Genomic DNA, 13,876 nt, shown 5'->3' on the forward strand with positions numbered 1-13,876 from the left:
TCCCGACTTGGAACCAGTGCATTGTTCCATTTCTGGTTCTGACTTTTTGCTTCTTGACCTGCATACAGGTTTCACAGGAGACAGCCATGTGCTTCCCCAAATGTGCAGGTGAGGATAAACACAATATCAATTACCCTTTTGAAACCACTACATGCCCAAACCTTTTTCAGTGCTTTATTTAAATATGGAAATGTGATACAGTTCTGGGAGGAGGTGTTTAAGGGGCCTCTGAGAGCACTGGGAAAGCTTTTAAATCTCCTAAAAAGAGACACAAAGAAAAGACTCTTCTACTACTCTGGAAGAAGGTGTATGAGAATGTGATATTTGGAATGACGATCACCATCTTTTTCCACAAAAATGACAAAGTAGAAATGAACTAACTCAGAAGGAATTTTCCTATCTTTGGACTTCTTTATCTATGTTTCTGTGTAACAGCTCTTACTGCTTAGCACTTCAAGTTATATTCTGTTATTTCCAAATGAAAGCATGATCCTTGATACTATAACATTCCCATTTGAAAAACAGAAATTAGGTGCTTAGTATCTTTGTTTGATATTTGTGTTGATCACTTTTGTTTGCCTAAAAGACAAGGCTTATATTCTAATTTTCTGTAAGTTACTAAGACCTAAGATGTAGCAATAATTTCTCTTTTCACAAATGCTTAAGAAACTTATTTCACCCTTGACACAGTTTAAATACTTTACATTTTGGGTATATATGCTGACTCCAAGATGTTGCAGATTTCATATCTGTTGCAATTATTTTGAATCATCAGAGAAATTGTTTCCATTGTTGATTACATCTCCTGTTCCTCCCCTTCTTGACCCAATATATTATCATATCCAAGTGACACGCATTATTGAATCTTTTATCATGAATCATGTGTATTTCTCATACTGTGGATATTTTCATATCAGAGAACAGTTTGTGCAGTATAAAGAAGAAGCTCTTAAAAAAAAAAACAACAAGTTCTCAGTGGGAGGGAGATTCAAGAGAAAGGGAGATATGTATATCTATGGCCGATTCATGTTGATATATGGAAGAAACCAACACAATAGTATAAAGCAATTATCTTTCACTTAGAAAGAAATAAAAGGAAAAAAAAATTGTTCCCAAACCTGGCCCATCATCAGCGTCTCCCCAGACATACTAATCTTTCTCTAGGTGATTATGACAATCAACCAGGTCTGGCAACCACTTAGGAGTAGAGAAGAGAGGAAGTTTGTACTGTCTGATCCCATACGTAAATGGTTTCAAACCTCTTTTGACAAAGTCAGCCATGTAAGAACAAAATCTCTCAGCAAGTTACAGAAAGCTTGTGTATCAAGTGAGTTGGAAGAAGGAGTCCTTTGGTCTCCATGTCCTCTGTCTACACGGCCATCCCCTGAGATGTCCAGGGTCCTTCAGGTCTTTGAGCACTAGTCTGTGTAGGTCTGCGTTGTTACTAGCTACACGGCTCCGTCATTTTCTGCAGCTCTTCTGCAACACATCCACGTCCACTGAGGGCACTCAGAAGACTTTATGCTGCCCTTTCACCTCATGGGAGACACTCTCCGTAGCTGCCTAAGGCCATATCAGCCACCTGTTCCCCCTGTACCCAGGCAGCTGAGCCTGATCCCTCTCCTCTCTGTTTCCTTAATCCTACTTGGCACCTCACCAGGGCTTATTGCCCTTTTCTCTGAGATCAGCACGAGTTGCCTTCCCTCTGACTCTCTCCTTTCCCAAGCCTGAAACATGCTGTTCTGTGCTAGGAGGCATGGAAACTCCCAAGGTTTCCTTCCAGATCTCTTGTTTAGGCCCTTGAGTTCTTCTGTATGGCTATGTACCTAAGCTTTTATAACTCAGAATCTAGGATAAAACTTTCTGGTTTTTTGCCTTCTCTGTTGTGTTTCATTCCCAAGGTGATTTGCATAATCTAGCCTATTAAGGAAATGCCAAAGAGAAACACAAATGTATATATGAAACATAAAAATAAAACACAAAACCCTGTATAGTAAGTGTAAGGAGTATGATGTGTTTTTCGCTTCTGCTCTGTGTGTGTGTATGTGTATATACGTATAATCGCAGTACACACATGTATATGGTAATTAGCAAAATTGAAAAATCTATCCTTTGAAATAATTTTTCACTGAGTCTGTTCACATTCTCGACTTACTTTATTTAAATTTGAAGTCATAATAGATGACGAAGGGAAAAAAGGATTTAAAATAATACGCTGAGGGCTTTTCTGGTGGTCCAGTGGTTCAGAATCTGGGATTCCCTGATGTAGGGCACAAGGGTTTGATCCCTGGTCCAGGAGGTTCCCACATGCCATGGAGCAAGTAAGCCCATGTGCCGCAACTGCTGAGCCCGTGTGCCGCAACTGCTGAAGCCTACGCACCTAGAGCCCATGCTCTGCAACAAGAGAAGCTGTTGCCATGCGGAGCCCAGGCACCACAACAAAGAGTAGCCCTCACTTGCTGCAGCTAGAGAAAGCCCACGTGCAGCACCAAAGACCTAACACGGGCAAAAATAAATAAACAAATAAATCTTAAAAAAATACATGCTGGAAAATACACATCCCACATAGTCACCTCAGGCTACTATACATATATTCCACTAATATTACCATAGCCCTAAACACTTCTGGATTTGTTCCTTTGCAGTTTATAAACTATAAGTTGAAAATGTTAGTAAATTATGATTAATCCCACCTCTACTTCCCCCATTCCAGCTCCACTTATCAAGACATAGCTCAGCTTGATCCAATGACTTTTGAAACTATTCTTAACTTTTGATTAGTTCTGGGCATGATTTTTAAAGCAGTAGACAAAGACTTTTCTCCCTTAGAGCCAATTAAATGAAATTCTGAAAAACTCTGATGTTGATTTGTAAAGAAAAGCTCAAAAACTGCTTTGAACAGCAGTACCACTGAAATGATATAATTACTGAAGTGATTACTCTGAAGCTTTTTATTTCAATGAAAAAATATTGGTCAGTCAGTTCAGTTCAGTCGCTCAGTCGTGTCTGACTCTTTGCGACCCCATGAATCGCAGCACACCAGGCCTCCCTGTCCATCACCAACTCCCGGAGTTCACTCAGTTGTTTTCAACTAGGGATGGCTTTACATGCTAGGGGACATTTGGTAACTCTTAGAAACCTTTTTGATTGTCTCAGCTAGAGATGGAGTGTTCTTGGCATTTGGTGAGTGGAGGCCAGGGTTGATGCTGAGAATCCTGCATTGCTCAGGACAACTCCCCATAACTTGTTTGGCAAAAATGTCAATAAAGCTGAGGTTGAAAAACCTGGTTTAAACAAACAAATGATCACTTTATAGTCTTTCTCACATTTTAATACACTTAAAATTTCTGATCGCCTTACCCCAGCTTCAGGAAGATCAGTTTTGTTCTCACCCTGCTGCCCAATTTCCATTACAGACCTCCTCCTCTCTGCTTGTACCTTCCTACAGGTCATTTCAGTTTATGTGTCCCTGAACAGGGTCTGCAGCTAGCCAGATCTGTTCTTGCAGATCTGATGTCTGACTTCTAAAGCAGAGATCAGTAGGGAGCCCAGGACCTCCTAAATATCAAAAGAGAAAGGGAAAACCATATAGCCCTTCTGGGATGACAGGCATGCCCTGGGAAAGCCAGATGCTGACTTTACACTCCTTTCCCTCAGGGAGAGTGTCCCAGTATATTTTGCAGGGTTTGGATAAATCCCAATACATGAAGGTTCCCGTGGAAGTGGTTGGCAAAGGTTTTTAATTTATGGACTCCTGCCAAGTACTTCCCACCACAGGCAACCTTATGGTCACAGCCCCATCTGAGTGAATTTAAGAAAGAAGTCCTCAGCAGAGTGCTGCCTTCTGAATCCTATTGGCAGATCTCAAAGTGATCAGATCCCTCAAATTCATTATGTGTCCTGGTGTTAGTATATATGTGGCTTCAAAGAGTCTCCAGGTAAGCTCTTGGAGCAGGTACATATATCACATTTGAACTTGACATCTTTAATTTCAGGTCTAAAGAAGCTAGTATTTTTGCCTTTTCATACTGTTCATGAGGTTCTCAAGGCAAGAATACTGAAGTGGTTTGCCTTTCCCTTCTCCAGTAGACCACTGTTTTGTCAGAAATCCCCACCACGACCCATTGTCTTGGGTGGCCCTGCATGGCATGGCTCATAGCTTCATTGGGTTACACAAGGCTGTGATTTATGTGATCATTTTGGTTAGTTTTCTGTGATTGTGGTTTTCATTCGTGAGGCTGTGGGGTTGTAGTTCTTGCTTCTTCTCTCTGCCCTCTGATGCATGAGGATAAGAGACTTGTGCAAGCTTCCTGATGGGAAGTCTGTGAGAAAAACTGATGCTTTTGAATTGTGGTGCTAGTGAAGATTCTTGAGAGTCCCTTGGACAGCACAGAGATCAAACCTGTCAATCCTAAAGGAAATCAACCCTAACTATTCATTGGAAGGGAGAAGGCAATGGCACCCCACTCCAGTACTCTTGCCTGGAAAATCCCATGGATGGAGGAGCCTGGTAGGCTGCCGTCCATGGGGTCGCTAAGAGTCGGACAAGACTCAGCGACTTCACTTTCTCTTTTCACTTTCATGCATTGGAGAAGGCAATGGCAACCCACTCCAGTGTTCTTGCCTGGAGAATCCCAGGGACGGTGGAGCCTGGTGGGCTGCCGTCTATGGGGTCACACAGAGTTGGACACGACTGAAGTGACTTAGCAGCAGCAGCAGCATTCATTGGAAGAACCGATGCTGAAGTTGACTCTCTGATACTTTGGCCCCCTGATGTGAAGAGCCAACTCATTGGAAAAGACCCTGATGCTGGGAAAGATTGAAGGCAGGAAGAGAAGGGGATGACAGAGGATGAGATGGTTGGGTGGCATCACCAACTCAATGGACATGAGTTAGCGCAAGCTCCAGGGTATAGTGAAGGACAGGGAGGCCTGGCATGCTGCAGTCCATGGGGTTGCAGAGTCAGACATGACTTAGCAACTAAACAAAAACAAAGGAGCTAGTCTAGGCAGATTAAGTCTCTCCTTCACCAAATGATCCAGTCACAAAGTGATACTGTCCACTACAAAGAGTGAAATTCATGGTTTGTTGCAGGTGCTGGTCAATGAAATAGAAGCACCAGCTCCCCATCAGGAGCTCCTGTTTACTCTCATCCTGACACATATATCCAAGGCTGAGCTCTGGCAAACGAAGCTTTTTCTGTTCCCTGATAGCACCTGCCTGTCTTATTCACCCGTTATGGAGGTGTGGTCATTTGTCTACTGTTGCTGAGTTTTAAGTCTCTGCTTTACATGCATGAGAACCCTGACTATTCTGGCCTCTCCAGATCTGAAATTTTATGCCACTGAGTATTTTAAATCAGTTATTAAGGCCCTAGTTCTGCTATCAGCTAGAAGATATCTCTATACCTTCACCACATAGAATACATTTCTCTCCTTCTGAACAGTACATTCACTAAAAAAAATCAAAGGTCTGTATTAAAGGGCAGGTGAGGAGGGTGTCTGGGTTAGGAGGGGGAAGGTATGCCTGGCTCTAGTCTGGGGGTAGTGCTGTATTTACAGGACAACTCAGGTTGCCCTCAATTCATTTACTAACAATTTTCTAGACTAGACCCAACAATGTAATATTAGCACCGAGTCCATCACTGAGTCAGCTTATAAGGAAATTGTCAGCAGTTTATTTAGTTCCAACAGGCTAAAGGGATCAGGTTTTCTTTTCTTGCCCCATTTTTATACAATGATCCACGTTCCTTTTCCTCTGGTGGGTCCACAAGGGTTACAGACTGTTGGATAGCAGGTTATCTTCAAGCAAAGGATCAGTGAGAGAGTTCCACTCCAGTAAGCTTGAGCCACCAGGTCCCTTTTCTGTCTCCCCGGTCTTCCCTCACTTGTTGGTGGGTATCTGCTTCTGCAAATTCCCCCTCACAGACCTTTCCAGTGTGAGTTACTCCTCTGATGACCTTCTCCCCCTTCCTCCATCTCAATCTTGCATAGTCTTTTAGATTAGAAAAACCAGCTCTGTTTGCTGCCTGTGAGTATTGCTGACCTGCATTAGACTGCTGTGGTCTCTTTGAGGCTTTGTGCTTTAATGAGGGCTGGGGAGAGGAAAAAGGCCTGAGTGGAATGAGTAGGGAAAGAAGAGGAGGCAGGGCTTGCCCAGAAAACAGCTTAATACTTTGAAATGTAAGTCCACCATTTGCCCTATAAAATTAGAATTTTTCACTCTGATTCTGAATAATTTAAACAGCGTTATTTTGGCAGTTTAATTAGGAGAATAGTGGCTCGAGGTCTGTTACATCAGTGGTTAAGGTGAGCGGGAAAGGAGCTTTTATCAGGATCTAAAACACTTATATCAAAACCACTGAAAAACATCCAGGGAAGAATCATGTATAATTTGTGACATACCAGCTCTAAAAATGAAAGTAGTAGAGTTTTCTCTAGATCTGTTCCATACACTGCCATTCAACTTGGCCGGATGCTTTCCATTTAAATTTGTATAGCTTATCTCTACAAATGATAATATCTGATTTTGATTGAATGTTCATTCTTTATCAGATTCTGTGCTCTAAATTTCATATATATTATCATATAAATTTCATGAATTTTATATATTATCTCATAAATTATTCCAAACAATTATTCTAAAACAATGAGTTGTTGTTTTTTAATCTTGTTAGGTTGTAAATTGCCATTTTTCAGATAAGGAGGTTGAACTTTAATTTTGCCCAGGGTCACACAGCTAGTCAGTGGTGGGATTCAAACCAAGGTCTTTGTAATCCCAAAGTTTCTGCTCCTACTCCCATATCATATGTTTGGTATAGACACAATCCACAGGAAAACTAGAGTCCAGGCTGACTCTGGCAAAATCCTGGCATCCCCGCAGCCAATCTTGAGTTTGAACTCAGCTTGAGGACACAGGATGTATCAGATCAGAGATCATGCTGAGATACCATCCTGTATTTAGAGAGCTCCTCTGAAGTGTGCCAGGTGGCACAATGGTAAAGAATCCACCTGTCAAGGCAGGAAACATGGGTTCGATCCTTGGGTCAGGGAAGATCCCCTGGAAAAGGAAACGGCAACCCACGCCAGTATTCTTGCCTGGAGAATCCCATGGACAGAAGAGCCTGGCTGGCTACAGTCCACAGGGTTGCAAAGAGTTGGACAACTGAAGCAACTTAGCATGCCCTCTTTAATAGACATTTGGCTTGTTTCCAATCTTTTACTGACTGATACAGTGAATAAGCTTGAATATATGTCATTGTGCATATGTGCATATATCTCTATAGGAGAAGTTTCTAGAAATAGGATTGTTGCCTTAAAAATATGGGTATATATATATATATATATATTTTTTTTTTTTTTTACTGATAATGCCAAATTGCCCTCACCAAGGGTAATACTAATTTGTACCGCCACCAGCAATATGTGAGTTTTCCACAATCCTTCCAACAGAGGGAACACACTTTTGGATTGTGGAAAACTCATACATTACTGGTGGCGATGCAAATTTTGGCTAATCTGACTGATAAAATGTTTGGACTTTAACCCATCCAATGCAATAAAATGCAGTATTATAGATTTTTCTTACTATGGTTAAAGTTAAGCACTTTCTATATGCTTATGAGCCGTTTGCACTTCCATTTCTGTGAAATTTGTCTGCTTTATTCTTGGTTTATAGGTGTTTCCTTATCAGTTTCTAAGAATGCTTAATATATTAGGGAGAGTAGCACTTGTTTGTATTATGAATTGAACATATTTCTTTCTCTTTGTCATTTGCCTTTTTCCTTTTTTCTTCTTGATTTTCATATGGTTAAATTTATTAGTTTTCTTTTATGTTTTATGAACTACTAAGTCAAATTTAAAAAGTTTTCTTCCTACTCCAAGATTATAAAAGTGTTCTCCCTGTTGTCATCCAGGACTTTCATGGTTCTTTTAAAATTTTATTTAAATCTTTGATCTATTAATACTTGGAGTTTATCTTGGTTTATTTTGGATCCCACTTTTTATTTTCAGATGGCTCTCTAGTTGTACCACACCATTTACTCAACAACTGCTGGTAATTCAAGTGCCTACTGGTTTCAGGTGCGCGTATATCATATACAATATGTCTTTTAAAAATATACATATATATTATATATATAATATAAAATGGCTTTATCTTAGAATACCAGTATAAAGTCTAAATTTTTCTGTTGCAGACCTAGAGGATTTATTTTTTTGTAAAATATACATAATGTAAAATTTACCATTTTAACCATTTTAAGTAAAATTTACCATTTTAACCATTTTTAACTTTAACCATATAAAGTTCAGTGGCACTAAGTATATTTGCATGCTTTGTACAACCATCACCACCATCTACCTTCAGAACTTTTTTATCTTCCCACCATATGACTTGAAATCAAACATACTGGTCGTTTTATGATGTCCCATTCCTTTGTACGGTGTTGGCTGTTTTCAGAGATGTTAAAATTTGGGAAAGTGTATATCTTAGAATTTATGAAATATGGTACTAAATTCCCAAATGTTTTTGGTATGTTTCTTAGATGTTCTATTCTGTGCCACTGGTTTGCTTCTTTATGTACTGCTGCTGCTGCTAATGCTGCTAAGTCGCTTCAGTTGTGTCCGACTCTGTGCGACTCCATAGACAGCAGCCCACCAGGCTCCCCCATCCTTGGGATTCTCCAGGCAAGAGTACTGGAGTGGGGTGCCATTGCCTTCTCCAATGCATGAAAGTGAAAAGTGAAAGTGAAGTCGCTCAGTCGTGTCCGGCTCTTAGTGACCCCATGGACTGCAGCCCACCAGGCTCCTCTGTCCATGGGATTTTCCAGGCAAGAGTACTGGAGTAGGGTGTCATTGCCTTCTCCCTTCATGTACCAATGTCACACTATTTTAATTACTGAAGATTCAAAATATCTTTTAATACACGATAGAGCTAGTTTCCCCTCGTTGGTCTTCTTTTTCAGAAGACATCTTTTTCCAACTGTTTTTGTCTATCTGTCCAGATAAACTAGGCACCTTCTCTTTGGATCTTGTAGATCTTCTTTTCCTCCCTCTGTCTACCTCGGTTTCACTTAAGTTATATAAACTTGAATACAGAAGAACTTCTTACACCTGAAGATCAGCTAAAAGTCTGGATCAGAGTATCTTTTCTGAAAATTTATCTTCTTGACTTGGTTCAACATTGCCATGGGAGGCACAGTCCATTCCTGACCTATTTTGCTGCCATAAAAGGAAGATGGATGCTTCTATGACAGTTCTTAGAATCGCTTACCCCTTTTGTATCTGGTACATAGAATATCAGCCTTTTTAAGTGAATTCAGCATTGTCTTTATGATGAAAAGTCTTTTAAGTGATTGCAGTTGCATCAGGGTTTAATGTGGTTCACTAATGCATTTACCCTCGGTAGGTTTGTTGTTTTGCCAGGTATTCCTATTAAATTTTTAGCATATTTAATATTGTATTACTAGAAACTTGGCTTTATTTGCATCTATAGATCATAAACCCATCTTTTTGTTTGTTTGTCAGTAATTCCTGTGGAAAATGGCCTTCAGTGATCTTACATCAAGGACCGTGCGTCTTTATGACAATTGGATCAAAGATGCTGGTAAGTAACCAGATTTCCTAACTATGGCTCATCCTTCCTTTTTTGGTCAGATTCTCATACTTAATAGGATTTCATTGAAACAGAATGAGAGACTTAGCAACTTAACACTCCCTTACAGACACCCCATAAATTGATTTTTTCAAATTTTTATTTATTTGGCCACACCGGGTCTTAGTTGTAGCGTGTGAGTTCTAGATCCCTGACCAGGAATCGAACCCAGGCACCCACACTGGGAATGTGGAGTCTTAGCCACTGGCCCACCAGGGAAATCCCCTTGATTTTTATTTTAATTAGTGAAGAAGTATCAAAAATTTCATTGAAGATATGTATAAAGATAGAGGTATTAATACATAGCTGATGTTCAATATGATGTTTGTAATTATGAAAATAGCTTTATATCCAGGGAAAGGAATTGATCCATACATGGTGGTACATCATTCCAACTCAGTAGCCATTAGAAGTGATTTTGGGGGCACTGTACTCTTAGGCTTGATTCTGCCCTAATGCTCTTAAGGGAAATAACAATTATCATCAACAATGACTCTGTCCAGTAACTCTCGAGTGGGAAGGGCCACAGCCCCCAGGGGTATGTCAGAAAGGTGGGGGGGCATTTGCTAGGGTAACCCCTGAGTAATTCTGAAATGCCCACCTTCTCCCATTGCCCATTAAAAAAAAAATCAACATTGTTGAAAGGCATTTAATGCCATAGTGAGTGGTTTAAAATCATTAAATGCAAGCAGGTTATAAAAGACCACCTGTATTTCATGCATGCATGCTCAGTGGCTCAGTCATGTCCAACTCTTTTGCAACCCCATGGACTGTAGCCTGCCAGGTTCCTCTGTCCATGGACTTTTCCAGGCAAGCATACTAGAATGGATTGCCATTTCGTATTCCATTTGTGTGGTAGGATTATGGGTAATTTCTATTTACTTTTCTGTGTCTGTCTACTAGATGTTTGGGGTTTCTTGTTTTGTCTTTTATTTGTTTGGCCACAGTATGCGGTGTGAGAGATCTTAGTTCTCAGACCAGGAATTGAACCCTCACCTCCTGCAGTGCAAGTGTGGAGTCTTAACCACTAGACTGCAAGGGAAGTCCCTGTCTAGATGTTTTTAAACCACATCAATATGTGTTGCTTCTATAACTGTTATAAAATGTTTTAAACAAACATTTATAACAAATGTTTTATAATACTTAAATGTTTTATAACAAAGGTAGTATTTTTAAAAGAATAGACAAGGAATCAGAACATTTCAGAGCTGAAATGGACTTAGGTATCATCAAAGCTACCTTCTCATGTTGTTATTCTTGTTCAATAGGGTCTGACACTTTGTGACCCTGTAAACTGCAGCAAGCCAGGCTTCCCTGTCCTCCTCTAACTCCCAGAGTTTGCAAAAACTCATGTCCATTGAGTCGGTGATGCCATCCAACCATCTCATCCTCTGTTGCCCCTTCTCCTCCTGCCTTCAATCTTTCCCAGCATCAGGGTCTTTTCCAGTGAGTGGGCTCTTCACATCAGGTGGTCAAAGTCTTGGAGCTTCAGCTTCAGCATCAGTCCTGCCAATGAATATTCAGGGTTGATTTCCTTTAGGATTGACTGGTTTGATCTCCTTGCTGTCCAAGGGACTCTCAAGAGTCTTCTCCAACACCACAGTTTGATATGAAAAACTCTCATATCTGCACATGACTACTTGAAAAGCCATAGCTTTGACTGTATGGACCTTCCCAACATCATGGTCATTTGTAAGCAGAAAGATCAGAACATACATTTTCTGGTTATGATTAGTACTCTGGTATTTCACATTTGAATTCCTTTCCACATATTCACCACCATCACCACTTTAGATTAGTTTGTTACCTATCAGTTAGAATCACATATTCACCAAATTCAGGAGGAAAAAGTGTCACCTCTTGCTACCTAGCACAGTTGAAATTATATTTCTGTTTACACTGATTTCAGCAAAGATACACTGTTTCATGGTTGCTATCTTTCTCAGTGGACTTCCTGGATGATTCAGTGGTGAAGAACCCACCTGTAATGCCAGAGACCCAGGTTTGATCCCTGGGTTGGAAAGGTCCCCTGGAGAAGGAAGTGGCAACCCACTCCAGTATTCTCGCCTGGGAAATCCCAGTGAAAGAGGAGACAAGCAGGCTACAGCCCTTGGGGTCTCAAGAGTCAGACACAACTTAGCAATTCAACAACAAATCTTTCTCAGTAGATTAAAAACCAATCTCATTTCACTGAAAAAGATGCCATAGTTTTGCCCCTGAAGAATGCAAAGGTTCTTAAAAGGATCCTAAAAAGGATCCCATAGAGAAGTTTCACTCTGGTGAATGGAGATTGAAGGGAATTTTTATATATATATTCAATTTTTTCTTATTTTTCAACTTACGTAATGACACAGAGAATGTATAGATTTCTTTAAAGATTATCTTTCTCTGAAGATTTACAGTAGTTCTCATAAATTCAATATTTAATTTAAATACTATTTTTTGTCTGTTGTAATGGATTTTATTTATTTATTTAAAAATATGAATATTTTCTTTTCAAGGTAGAGGTGTAACTGGCTACCTGAACTCTCATGATTTAACCTTGGGAACCAAGTAGATTTGGGTAATTTTTTGCAATAGACATGTTTGGAAGAATGGATCACTTGCTATCCAACTCTTGCTACTCATTATCCCCATTGTAAGAACCCAAGACATTCAATTAATCAATATCCTAATTCAAGAGCCAAATAGATTTAGGTGATGATGAATATCTATATAGTGCTCTAAGTATAAAATGTTTTAAGATGAACTACTTCTGAATTCCACTTCTAATTTTATTCATGGGTCAACTCTTTATTTTTATTATGAATACTTACATTGAAAAGATGAGTAGTATTAGGTCAGAAAAGGGAATGACAAAGGTGAGAAGTGGTTCAGGATAGACGAGCAAAGTCCTGGAAGCAGTGCTGCACACAGTGCGGGGAGGATGAGAGGAAGAGGTAGGTGATGCTACTGATCTGAAGCTATGCTAATTTAAAGTCTTCAGAGAGGATAGAAGGATGGAGATGTGTGGTGAGAAGACCTTGATTTAAGTTCTGCCACTATTGTGAACCAGCTTAGTGATCTTGCACAAATTATTTATTGTCTGTAAGCCTCAGTTTCCTTGTTAGCAAAGGAGAGTTGAGACTGGTATCCACCAGCTACCAGATAATACGCATGAAAGTGTTAGTCACTCAGTTGCGTCTGACGCTTTGTGACCCCATGGACCGTGTAGCCCACCAGGTTCCTCTGTCCATGGAATTGTCTAGGCAAGAATGCTGGGGTGGATTGCCATTGCCTAATACACATGAAAGTGCTATGTTATTTAGGAAGTATCCCAACAGAAACAGTGGTGGTGTTTGATGACTTATAGTGCATTTCCATGTTCAAATACTTTTAATATAGCATATCTTTTTTTGTTTTTTAAGTTTCTTTATTCTTTTTCCTGTTGAAATCTAGAAGGGTTAAAATGGTTTGTGTTGAGATATATACCTTTATGAGAACACTATTGGGTATAACAAGAGGGGTTTTTTTGCTCTGTGTAGTGTGATATTGATCTCTGAGAACCATTAGGAATCATTTTTGGCCATGTTAGTTCTGTTTTACTTTGCCTATACTTCAAAGGGCTAAGGCCATGATCAAGTGCCAAGAATTTCAAGTGTATTCTTGGCTTTGGCCCTAATTCTGAATAGACTTTGGGAAACTTACTGATACTCGTTGGCTTTCTGATTGTTAGAGAAGTAGGAGGCAGGCATAGTTATTTCATGTGGAAAATTCCACAGCTACAGAATTTTAAAATGGTTTAATTAATACTTAAGCTATAAGAGGATTTATAACATTTTGATGTTTAAAAAGCAACTTTCCTTGTATTCGAATAGTAATGACGATGACCTTTCAGACTCAGAGTGATCTTTTTGCAAGAAGACAGAAAATCTGCTGCCACTCTGAATCTCTAGCACTTCACAAAGTACCAGAGGTACATGTTTGTTTCTTCTTCCAGCTTCTTCATCTTATTGGCACTTAGAATTTTAAAGGGTGTACCCTTTGAGCTAGTACTGCTACTTCAGAAGAGAACACACTCTTAAAAGTGGTTGATGGAAAAGCTCATTAATATTCTATGTATGTGACCCTTATACTCCCCTGTACTCACTCTCCAGAATGCTCTTAGAAAAGCATTATGGGGCTAGTAATAAGTCAGAACTTCAGAGCTGAGGTATGGACTCTCAGACAGCCTGCCCCTCCA

General features: G+C 39.9%; 1 protein-coding gene across 5 annotated transcripts in view; it reads left to right on the forward strand.

Annotated features, from left to right (window-relative positions):
• ELOVL7 (ELOVL fatty acid elongase 7) overlaps nt 1–13,876 on the forward strand; it is a 79,180-nt gene that overhangs the window by 41,383 nt on the left and 23,921 nt on the right. For 2 of the 5 annotated variants that reach the window (XM_025270502.3, XM_025270503.3), the window contains exons 2-3: nt 8,013–8,081; nt 9,528–9,606. In XM_025270502.3, the coding sequence (XP_025126287.1) occupies nt 9,543–9,606 (64 nt within the window). In that variant the 5' untranslated portion in view covers nt 8,013–8,081; nt 9,528–9,542. Of the gene's footprint in view, nt 1–8,012; nt 8,082–9,527; nt 9,607–13,511; nt 13,610–13,876 lie in introns of those variants that run through there. The other 3 variants (XM_006046961.4, XM_006046963.4, XM_044932385.2) reach the window with 2 other exon arrangements.

The sequence above is a fragment of the Bubalus bubalis genome, chromosome 19 (assembly GCF_019923935.1).
Source record: "Bubalus bubalis isolate 160015118507 breed Murrah chromosome 19, NDDB_SH_1, whole genome shotgun sequence".
In the NCBI taxonomy this organism is placed as follows: Eukaryota; Metazoa; Chordata; class Mammalia; order Artiodactyla; family Bovidae; genus Bubalus; species Bubalus bubalis.